General features: G+C 45.3%; 1 protein-coding gene across 3 annotated transcripts in view; it reads right to left on the reverse strand.

The window, feature by feature from the left end:
* wdr31 (WD repeat domain 31) overlaps window positions 1–12,423 on the reverse strand; it is a 58,625-nt gene that overhangs the window by 5,313 nt on the left and 40,889 nt on the right. For all 3 annotated transcript variants that reach the window (XR_011356403.1, XM_069934064.1, XM_069934076.1), the window contains one exon: window positions 12,220–12,382. Coding sequence is in view for 2 of the 3 variants with exons in the window: in XM_069934064.1 (XP_069790165.1) it covers window positions 12,220–12,382 (163 nt within the window). In the remaining variant the exon portion in view is untranslated. The remainder of the gene's footprint in view (window positions 1–12,219; window positions 12,383–12,423) is intronic.

Consider the following 12,423-nt stretch of genomic DNA (forward strand, 5'->3'; position numbering starts at 1 on the left):
TGTTCTCTTAAAACATTGTGAATCTAAGAACTCTCTTTCTCAAAGGGCAGAGGATGCATTTTTTGAATAGTAGAAGTAGGTAGATTCTTCATGAGCAATGGGGCAAAAATTAACCACAGGTCAATGGAAATGCAGTTAAAGTTCCAATCAATTCAATTCGTCTTATAAAATGGCGATGGTGCAGCTGGTGCCAACCTGGGGGGAGTGGAGACAGAGTGCACCTCCACAGGGTACAACTGTAAGGTCTTAATACCATTGGCTCTGCACAGACATTAAAAGGCCCTTTAAAGGAGCTGTCTGTGTTTTTATTTAAAATCTTGGAACTGCGGGGTCTGTGCCCAAGATGGTGATGCCTGAGTTGGTAGTGGCCTTGAGGGGTTGTAGATTCCAGGAGTTTGGGATGGGGGCAGCAGACCAGTTCAGGGCAAAGTAGAGAAAGAAAAGCATAGGAGACATCCCTTCAGGATGGTGAGCACAGCAGCAAGCAGCAGTGGCTGAAGGACCCACAAAGGATGATGGTGTCTTGCAGTCAAAGGACCCACACAGACTGCGGCTTGCTGGACACTGGGTTATGGGAATTGGAACTGGGATTCGAGAGGGAGGAAGGACTCTCAAAGGGCTTTGGGTGCTGAAAACTTTCTGGTCTTATTCAAGATTCTCTTATTTTCTTGCAATAAAACAGAAAATGTAATACAAAACAAAATTTCCTTTAGTCTGCCGTAAGGCCTGGTTCCCCTTACAGTAAGAAAAAGAGAAGCAAAAGAGTCCCTTCAGAGTCACTGAGTGTCCATGGATTCACCTTCAGCACTCAGAGAGACCCCTGTTCTATCCATTGGCAACCTGAGCTCCAGATCCAACCCACTAATACAATCAGGAAGTTCTCAGCATCTCAACTAGCCCAGCCAGGAGGTTGAGTAACATCTAACATCCTGTTAACAAATTTTAATTGTGCAGCCTCATAATAATTCTGAAAATGAGGCAATTGAAGTTCCCCCTAAAGCATATTTCCAAGTCAATTACTGCAGTGCTACCCTAGCTAATTTACCTTTCCACAAAAACCTTCTCACCACAGTATGTAATTCATGAAAAAATGCCTTTGGAAGCAGACATGGGATTGATTGAAAAAGATATTGAATACGTGGAAAAATATTAATCTTAATACAATTCACACAAGTTCATCAATTTATATTTAAGTGGAACTGCTGTTTGTTACAGAGATATAATATTCTGGTTTTAAAACATTTATTAGCGATTTGGTCTAAAAGAAATTGTGTTTTAGGCTCTAGGGGTAAGATTATGGCCCAGACCCCGTTATATCAAAATAAAGTTATTCCTTTTTCAATGAATAATTCATATTTAAAGATTTGGAATTCTAAGGGTATAAAGGTGATGGATGATTGTTTTGAAGATGGACAATTTCTCTTTTATTAGACTTAGGGAGAAGTTTGGGATACCATCTAATTCTCTATTTGTATATTATCAAGTGCGAGCTTTGGTGACAGATAATTTTGGAAGAGAAATTATGTTACCTAAATTAACTAAGTTTGAGCTTTTGATTTTGGAAACGTTAAAAAAGGAATTTATTTCAGAAATGTATGCTTTGCTACAAGATAAAATGAATAGATCAGATTTAAGTAAATCTAGAATTAATTGGGAAGAAGATTTATCTTTTGATATATCTCAAGAGGAATGGGATGTTATGTGTCAAGATAGTGTGACTAAATTACTTAACATAAGATATAGTCAAGTTAATTATACTTTTTTTACATCAGTTATACCTCACTCCCGAGAAGTTAAAAAGGTTTGGTTTTAGTGATTCAGATTTATGTTTTAGATGTGGACTTCATACTGGAACAGTTTTACATGCAGTTTGGTCTTGTGATAAAGTTCAGCCATTCTGGAAAAAAATTAAAATCTTTTAGGAAGAATTATTTAAGATTAAATTACCACTGGACCCATTAATTTTTTTGTTGGATTATACTGTATCTTTAGTTACTGGTTTAGGGTTGGACACGTTTCAGATGGCGTTTGTTCGTTTGGCATTAGCAGTAGTACGGAAATGTATTGTGATTACATGGAAAGACAATGTGGAATTAAATCTAGCCCGCTGGCATAATGAGTTAAGATCTTATATTTATATGGAGAAAATAACATATAATTTGCATGATAATTTTTTTTTGTTCAGATGTGGTCACTTTGTTTGAAATTTATGGGTTTGGAAATAACAATTTTTTAATTGTAAGTTTGACACATCAAACAGTGTACGTAATTAAAGATACATGTCTTTTTTTTGCTTCCCTTGAGGGGTCTGTTGGGGGTGGGATTTGTTTATTTTTGGTTTTTTTAATATATATATCTATCTTTGGCTTGGCTTCGCGGACGAAGATTTATGGAGGGGGTAAAAAGTCCACGTCAGCTGCAGGCTCGTTTGTGACTGACAAGTCCGATGCGGGACAGGCAGACACGATTGCAGCGGTTGCAAGGGAAAATTGGTTGGTTGGGGTTGGGTGTTGGGTTTTTCCTCCTTTGCCTTTTGTCAGTGAGGTGGGCTCTGCGGTCTTCTTCAAAGGAGGTTGCTGCCCGCCAAACTGTGAGGCGCCAAGATGCACGGTTTGAGGCGTTATCAGCCCACTGGCGGTGGTCAACGTGGCAGGCACCAAGAGATTTCTTTGGTGCACCTCTGTCACGGTGGCCAGTGGAGAGCTCGCCATATAACACGATCTTGGGAAGGCGATGGTCCTCCATTCTGGAGACGTGACCCATCCAGCGCAGCTGGATCCAAGATCCATATATCTATATATATATATTATATGTATGTATTCTAAAATTATAAATAAAGTTTTCCAAAAAAAGTAAGTTCTCAGCATCTCTAATCCCGGTTCTGACAAATCAGCCTCCAGAAGCCCATAGCCTGTGTGGACCCCTCAACTGCTGAGCCCCTCACTGGACAACTACCATGGTCACTGTTTTGTATTTAAGGCTCAAGATTCAAGATTCAATTTATTGTCATGTAATAGAAATAGTGTCATATTACAGGAAATTGCTTTTGTCTAATTTAAGGTAGACAGATTCACCATCGACAGAAATGGCCTGAAGTGCCTCTTAGAGTCAAAGGAAGAGAAGCAAAAGAAAATTCCCACTAGAGTCACCGAGTATCCATGGACTTGCCTCCAGTGCTCTTGCAGCCTCCACAGCAACAGAGTCCAGTCCAAACCAATATGATTAGGAACCCTTCAGCGCCCTTGGCACCCTCTCACATTCCAGATCCCATACCTGGTACCTTGTCAGCCAGTTTCGAGTCAGTCTCCAGCAGTCCACAGCCTAGTGTGACACCCTTGACTGCGATGCCCAGCAGCCCCCGGTCTCCATGGGTTTCTCGCTTCGAGTCACCAACAGCCCCTCATTGGTCCATTGTCGAGATCACCGTCCTGTGAGTCATCTCCTATGCTTCCCCTTCTCAACCGGGGGGGGGGTTTCTTAATCTCTGTGCCCTGCACCATTCTGCTGGTCCCTATAGTCTACAACCCCTCAAAGCCAGGCCATTTAGTCTCTACAGCTCCATCGTTATTAGGACTTTGTGGTTGGACCTAGATCCTGGGTGGCCAATGGATAGAACAGAGGACTGTACAGCTACAGAAGCAGCAGGAGCCAAATCCACAGACACTCAGAGATTATGCAGATACTCTCTTTTACATCTCTTCCTCTTATTGTAGGGATGCCAGACAATACTAATAGTAACTCTTTGCCATATTGTAGACTCAAAGAAATTTTGTGTAATATTACATTTTCTGTTTTATAACATGACAAAAAAAATGGAAATGGCAGAATAGTCTTGATGGGTAGCGTGGCCTACTCCTGATCCTAATTAATGTTCTGTATACAAACTGAGAGCACTCAAAACCAAAGAGAGCACAACACACTTTTATTCAGTAAGAATAACACACCATAGTCTTTGGACTGAACTCGAGTTTTGGCGGGGATCCAAGGTTAATGCCAAGCTATTTTGGGGCGGAGTCAGGGGAGGAGACAGTCCTTAGGACATCACATCAGTAGTGAATTCTCAGTTCACTACATTCACCCCTTCCTTTAGAATGAAGCCTGCAAGTGGAACAGAGACCATAGTATAGTCATAATTTTTTTTACAATATTTACAAATTCAACTTGTCAGGAGGTCTGGAGATGCAGGCAGAGCACTGGAATGCTGGCAAGCTCTGGACTTCCTGATCCTCCTGTGGTTTTATGGCCTCGGGGCATGGGTAATCCGGCTCTGGTTGAGGTGGTTGGAACCACTTCCTGAGTTGTCTCACCTGAGCCCTTTGGTGTTTCCCAGGGAACCCTGGATAGGTCCTTGCTCCATTGAGGTGATGGACCCTCAATTTCAGCGAGTGCCAAGTTCCTGTTTGAGACAGTGTCCTCCCTGCCATCCGGGTATGCCACATAGGTGTAAGTGGGGTTGCAATGGATCAGGTGCACTCTCTCAACTAGGGAGTCAATTTTGCTCCTCCTCACATGCTTTTGAAGAAACACTGGTCCTGGTGCTGTAAGCCAAGTCAGGAAGGTGGTCTCTAACATTTCTCTCGAGAAAAAACATCAGCTCATGAGGAGTCGCACAGGTCGCCATGCACAGTAGCAACCTAATGGAGTGGAGTGCCATGGGTAGGACATCCTGCCAGTGTGAGTCTGGAAGTCCTTTGGACCAGAGGGCCAATTTTATGGCCTTCCAAACCATAGCGTTTTCCTTCTCAACCTGTCCGTTCCCCTGGGGGTTGTAGCTGGTCATCCTGCTGGATGCGATGCCCCTTATCAGCAGGAACTGATGCAGCTCCTCATTCATAAATGATGAGCCCTGGTTGCTATGGATATAGCCGGATTACCCGAACAGAGCGACAATGATGTGAACGTGTCTAGGCAGGGGATGGCAAACAGAAAACGAGAGTACTCGTCAATGACTGTGAGGAAGTACACGTTCCCATTTGTGGAGGGGAGGGGTCCCTTGAAATCGACACTGAGTCATTTGAAGGAGCGGGATGCCTTTATCAGGTGCGCTTTGCCGTGGTGGTAGAAATGCGGCTTGCACTCAGTGCAGACCTGACAAGACCTGGTGATTTCCTTGACATCCTCAATTGAGTAGGGTAAGTTGTGTGCCTTGACAAAGTGAGCCATTTGTGTGATGCCTGGGTGGCAGAGCTCATTGTGGAGTGACAACTGGCTGGTGTGAGCAGAGGCACAGCTTCCTCTGGACAGGGTATCTGGAGGCTCAATAGGGAACCAAGTCGGTAGACTATATCATAGTTGTAGGTGGAGAATTCAATTATCCACTGAGCAATTTTATCATTTTTGATTTTTTCCCGTTTTGTATTATTGAACATGAATGATACTAATCGCTGATCTGTGAGGAGTGTGAATTTTCTGCCCACCAGGTAGTACTTCCAGTGCCTGATGGCCTCCACAATGGCTTGAGCCTCTTTCTCCGCTGATGGGTTCCGAAGCTCGTGAGCTTGTAGGGTCCCGCGAAAAAATTGCAACCGGCCTACCCGCTTGATTAAGGGTCGCAGCCAGGGCTATGTCTGAAGCATCACTTTCCACCTGGAAAGGTACATTCTCGTCCACCGCATGCATGGTGGACTTCACAATGTGGCTTCTGACATAGTTGAAAGCATTCTGAGCTTCAGCTGTCACTGGGAAGGAGGCAGTTTTTATAAGGGGACGAACCTTGTCTGCATATTGAGGTACCTACTGGGCATAATATGAGATGCCCAGGCACCTCCTCAGAGCTTTGATGGTTCTCGAGATTGGGAGTTCCAACAGGGGGTGGAATTCCAACATGGGGTGCATCCTGTCAGGGTCAAGGACAATGATGCCATTCACCACCACGTAGCCCAAGATGGCTAAGCGTTTAGCCCTGAACACACACTTACTGGTGTTGTAAGTGAGGTTTCTGGAGATTAGTGTCATGGTCTTCCATAGAGTGGCCACAAATGGTGACATTGTTGAGGCAGGGGAAGGTGGCCTTCAACTTAAATTCATCCACCATTCAGTCCATCTGTCTCTGGAAGATTTAGACCCCATTTGTGATACCAAATGGAACCCTCTGGAGTCTCCTGTTAGCCCCAAAATCGGTGTAGAGATGGTTCTTGGAACGGATTGGTAACAGCTTTTAAGTCAATGGTCAAATAAACCTTATACTGCACAATTTCATTCACCATGTCTGAAATATGAGGGAGGGGTATGCATCCAGGAGTGTGAAACGATTGATGGTTTGGCTATAGTCAATTACTAGCCTGGACTTTTCTTCCCCCTTTACCACAACCACCTGAGCTCTCCATGGGCTTGTACTCAGCTCGATAATACTCTCATTAAGCAGTCGCTGTGTCTCAGCCTTGATGAATGCACAGTCCTCAGTGCAGCAGAGGTGGAGAGACAACAAGAGGCATCAGTTTTGGTGCCTTACATTCTGAACCATAATGGGAAGAAAAAGGCCAGAATACTCCAGGGTCACGTCTTTAAAATGACACAAGAAGTCAAGACCTAACAAAACCAGTGTGCTTAAATTCTTAAGTACATACATTCTGAACTTACAGAATTTCACCCTCCTGCAAAGATAAACGAACTATACAATGTTCTTGAATATTTACAGACTACGTATGGGACCCTAAAAAAAGAAAATAATTAGAAGGATACACTTTAAGATTGTTTTTGGACTATCTCTGCGTTTATGAAGCTCTGAGTCGAGCCTAAGTCAATTAAACATTTCAGTTTATGTCCATTAAACCCCCCCACCACCTTGATCGCAGAATTGTTCAGTTGTGTGGTATCTCCTGGTCCAACACCATTGCTGCCAGAACTCTAGAGATGCAGTTGTTCCCCTCACTGGGGTCACTCCCCCCTTGCAGTTTGTCGGGCTGGCAAGATGACGGGGGCCACGAGATGTAGCAAGATGGCTGCTCTCCTGTTGCCGCTGATTTTGAAAATCAGCAAGATGGCAGAGATCACGCGGTGCAGCAATATGGCCGCTCTCCCTCCTCATCTGATGAGCTTGGCAGCAGTTTAGATGGCCACTGGGGCTTCCTGTGTCACAGCCCTTGCTGCAGTCCCACAGGAAGGCCATGGTGCACAACATTGGCCTTGGGAGGTTGTGGGATTGGGCTTTGCACTTGCCTCAGTCAGCCCGGTGGGGGTCATGCATGCGTTGGACCTCTCAGTGCTCCCCTTTGCCCTGGAGACCTTCACCCAGTGCCCCTTCTTACCACAACCAAAGCAGATGGAGTCTTTAGCAGGACATCAAGTTCTTGGGTGCTGCTGCCAACCACAGAAAAAAGCAACCCTTGGTGCTGGAGGCCACTGGAGTCAGGGCCGATGCCACTCCAGGAACTGGATCCTCCTGAAGGGCACCTTCCAAGTTATCAGCTCCCAGTTGGACCATCCCCAGTGACTTGGCCAGTCGCACATTGTCAGATAGCGCCACGCTGCTTTGCTCCAGCAACAAGCCTGATGTACTTCACACCACCAACAAGAGCACCCCGGATCTGCTCGTCTTCCGATTCCCGATCCGTGCCATCTTCATACCCACAGTTCCTCACAGGATGAGGACAAAATCTTCAAAGGACTCACCAGGCTGCAGTTTCCGTTGCGAGCTGATGCCTCACTAGGATGACATTTTGGGGTCTCACGTAGCCTTTTGATGGCAGACTCCTAAGTAATGCAGTCCCTGACAATTGGGAATCCTTTCAGTCCGACACGTGTGAGGAGCACTGACCTTGAGTTAATCTGTGGAGTAGACTGTTTGTGCAGCCGTCAGGTACATATGGAAGCACTCCAGCCAGAACGTGAATTCCTCCAGGGCCTCTGGGGACAGAGGGTTGATTAGGAGCATCTCTGGTTTCAACAGCGCTTCTATCCTCTTCTTTACTGAATAAAATTGTAGCGTGACTGAGAGCACTCAAGACCAGAGCGAGTACAACACACTTTTGTTCAGTAAAAATAACACAATAGTCTTTGGACTAAACTGGCATATGTGGGGATGGAGTCTGAGGAAGAGCCAGTTCTTCAGACATCACATTAGTAGTCAATTCCCAGTTCACTACCCTCCCCAATCAACTTTCCAGCCAACCCCATCCCCCACTTACCTGACTCTCACCACCAAATCCTGCATTCACCCACCAATGTTCCCTGACCACCAATCAACTTATTGTGTCTTACTAACTGGTGTGTGTGTGTGTATAGGAGGAGAAGGCATGGCCTCCCTGCTTATTGCTAGTGGTCACATGGCTTCCCCATCTGAAACTGATTCGGAAGTCACAGCACCTGTCAGTTTGTGGTGTCCTTTTTGTTTCACTCAAAGTTAGTTTGCAGGTGGAGTGTCAGTTAAGATAGGGCTCAGACCTCAGTGCACACCTTGCCATTGGCCAGTTCAAATCACCCAGTGTCCTTATTGGCTAGGGGCCTGTATTTAGCACCAGCACAGAGGACATTCCCTCTCTCTACCTTGTGATGATAGCCCTGGACACAACTTCATGCTATGTTGCTTCTGTAGATGTTGCTTGGAATATCATGTGTAAAGTGCACACTGCACTGAAGTAGAGCTGGTGGTATTGCTATAGCTCAAATTGATATAGATCAATACTGCAGTAGAGCCGCCGCTCTCAATTGATCAAGGGTCCAGGAGCATGCGTATACCTCTGCATGTACAGTGGTACCAGATCCACCTCCACTCATTTCAGGGGTCCGGGAGGGTGAGTATAACCCCTGCTTATAGTGTGCAAATGTGTGAATTAATAATTGTGTACTGTTTAGCATTCTCCTGTTTGCTTCCTGTCACAAATTTTCCTGTGTTCTTTATTAATTGTGTGCATTTTATTCCCGTTGTAGCGGTGCACATCAATGACGGCAGGGGAAACAGCTCCGTGTGTTACAGCCGCGGCAGCGGAACTGCTGTGTCAAGATGGTGCCGCCGGGGTTGTTTTTTCTGCTGGCCTGGTTGGGTCTGCATGCACGCGGGGTAATGTCATGATGTCATTTTCAGTGTAAGGGCAGGATTTACCTACGGCCTTATAAACGCAGTGCGGGAAGATTCAATAAACAACTGGAGTGCAAACAAGCTCACTGACTACTGCTCTTGTTCTTCCTGACTCCTTTTGGCTACCGCCTCACTGGTGACCCTGACTGATCCAGACGCCTCTGGACTCAACAGTATGGACGCTCCAGCAGTCAGTGCAGTTGCCCTCAAACTGCTAACTTTCTGGATGCTTCGCCCACGCACTTGGTTTGGACAGGCAGAGGCACAGTTCCAGATAAAGCAGATTACCTCAGACTCCACCAAGTACTACTATGTTGTCAGCTCCCTGGACCAAGAAACTACAGCCAGACTGGATGACCTCATACAGAACCCACTGGAGGAAGGTAAATATTCCCTATTGAAAGTGCTGCTCATCAGCACCTATGGGCTCTCCAGATGCCAGAGAGCACCCAGGTTCATACACCTGGATGGCCTAGGGGACAGAATGCCTTCTGCCCTCATGGACAAAATGCTCATGCTGGCAGAGGGCCACAAGCACTGCCTTATTGTTGAGCAAACATTCTTAGAACAGATGCCTGATGACATCCAGCTGCTGCTAGTGGATGTGGGCTTCAGCAACCCTCGCAGGGTCGCAGCGAAGGCGGACATTCTCTGGCACACCAAGAGGGAGACCGAAACCTCCATGAATCAAACAAGCAGGGATCAGCCGTGCCCTCGTAAGCCAGCAGAGGTGTGGTGGTGTTTCTACCACCAGCACTGGGGAGCAGAAGCCCGTAAATGTAAGCAGCCCTGCACATTTCTGGGAAATGCCCAGGCTGGCCACTGCTAATGGCTTCAGCAGCTGGCCACGCAAACAGCCTGCTACATGTGACAGACAAGACCATATGCCGCTGGTTCCTTGTCAACATGGGTGTCGAACTTAGTGTCATTCCACCAACGCCAGTAGAGACCCAAACACGGTCACCCTGCAGGCAGCCAACAAAGCTACCGTAAAGACTTTTGGCACATGGCGAGTGGCGGTACGCCTCGGCAGGGAGACCTTCCGCTGGAATTTCACACTGGCCACGATGGAGAAGCCACTCCTCAGCGCGGACTTCCTCCGAGCTCACATCCTGCTTGTGGACCTAAAGGCCAGGCACCTGGTGCATGACCAGATGTTCCAGATGATCCAACTCACCGCCACCAGTGCACAGAACTAGCAAATGGTCACCTTCATATTCCCACCAACAAGTACAGCCGCATTTCCCTCCGTCCTCAGGCACCAGATCATGTCTACGATACTGAGATATGGTGTGGAGCACCACATTGTGACACAGGCCCCCCCCCCCCCCCCCCCCTCCACCTCCCCCGGATTGTGTTGACTTTCCTGTATGTTGATGGAGTTGCTCTCAGTCAGGTAAATGGAGAACATTTCATCACACTTATGATATCTGCCTATTGAATGATGCACAGGATTCAGGAAGTCAGAAGATGAGTCACTTGTGGGAGGTACCTTAGCTATGGTATTTAGAGCCTAGGGAATTTCTGGTCAATGGTGACCCCCAGATGTTCATTTTTGGGGATTCTGTAACAGCAATTCAATTGATGTTCAAGAGTAGGTGGTTTGTGGGAGACAGTCATTGCCTAACAATTTTGTTACCTGGATATTATTTATCACTCCTCAATTCATGCTAGAATTTGCTCCATGCAAATATGGACTGTTACATTTGCTGAGCAATTGTAAATTGAATACTTCACCAATGATGGATTTTAAGAAAGATGTACATTCATTGACAGAGGTGTTGGTTGGGCCTGAGCCACTGCCCTGAGGAACTCCTGCTGTCTGTGTGGAGTTTGCATGGCTTCCATGTGACAGTGTGAATTTCCTCTGGGTGCTCTGGATTTCTCCCTCATCCCATGATATGGGGTTTAGCAAGTTAATTGGTCAACACAAACTGCCCCATATGGTGAGTGTGACAAAATCTCTGGAGGAGTTGATTGGAATATAGGGATGAGATACTGGGTGAGTGGAGGATTACCCTAAAAATGGGTGCTTACTGGTAAATACAGACTTAGAGAATGGAAATGGGTCTTCCTTCCCATTATGTTCTGATCACCTCTTGGTCAGTGCCAGTGCTACCAAGTCGCTCTTGAAGTCTCCAATGTAGATGACAGTTTGTGCTCTTGCTAATATCAATGATAAATCCAAATGTTGTTCAACATTTGATTCAGGCGCCTGCCTACATTTTACTCATACCTTGATGAGGGGCTTAAACCAGAATCATTGCTTTGTATCTTTATCTTTGCTCTATAAAATACACTGTTTGACCTGCTGAGTTTCTCCAGTGTTGTGTTTTTGCCAAACAAAAAGGGAAAAGAGAAGTGTGCACCTCTTGGTGTGTTACTAAAGCAGGACCAGGTTTCTTTTACAGTGCATCTTGCTGCTTAAAAATGTTATTTAATGAACTTAAGGTACTTTTACATGGAATAACTGATGTCAAATTGATGAGCAGGAAGCTCTAAAATACAGCAACAATAATGCTGAACAACAGTAAAAACACAATCCTGGAGAAACTCAGCAGGACAAACACCATAATGTATATTTTATAGAGCAAAGATAAAGATATATAACCAATGATTTGGGTTTAAGCCCCTCATCAAGGTATGAGCAAAATGTAGGTAGGCGCTTGAATCAAATGTTGAACAACATTTGGATTTATCATTGTTAGTAACAAGAGCACAAACTGTCATCTATGTTGGGCTCTTGAAGAGTGACTTGGTAGCACTGGCACTGACCAAGATGTGATCGTACCTTGATGAAGCGATCAAACCTGAAACAATGGTTACACATCTTTATCTTTGCTATAAAGATACTGTTTAACCTGCTGAGTTTCTCTAGCATTGTGTTTTTACTTCAGTCACTGTGTCAGCAGACTTTTGTGTTTTACTCCTTTTTATTTGGTCTCAGCCCATCAAATATTTTGTTTGTCCTATCATCACTGAAAATTGTCTTCTTTCCCAGTTCTGAATTCTCTGTGTATCAATCCCTTCATAATTTTAATCATCGTCTTTCAACCTCCTTCTTCTCCTCAGAGGTATTTGAGCTTGATCGATTGTTCCCCAGAAAGACTCCAGATTTTACATTATACTGCAAGTGAGGGTGAAGAGACAGACTAAAACTATATTCAAATGACCAACTGTGACACTAAGCACAAGGATAATACCTGCAGTGTCACGATTCCAGATCCTCACAGTACAGTCATATGCAGAGGTTGCAACCATAGGAAATGAAGAAGTCTCACTTGGGAGAAAGATGCAGGCTGCAGTGCTCTGTAGGTGTCCCTTATACTCACATACATTACGTTTGGCCTGCCTTAAATCCCATAGCTGAAAGAGAGAAAGAAACTGACTTGTTAGTAACCCTAATG

The sequence above is a fragment of the Narcine bancroftii genome, chromosome 1 (genome assembly GCF_036971445.1).
Source record: "Narcine bancroftii isolate sNarBan1 chromosome 1, sNarBan1.hap1, whole genome shotgun sequence".
Taxonomy (NCBI): Eukaryota; Metazoa; Chordata; class Chondrichthyes; order Torpediniformes; family Narcinidae; genus Narcine; species Narcine bancroftii.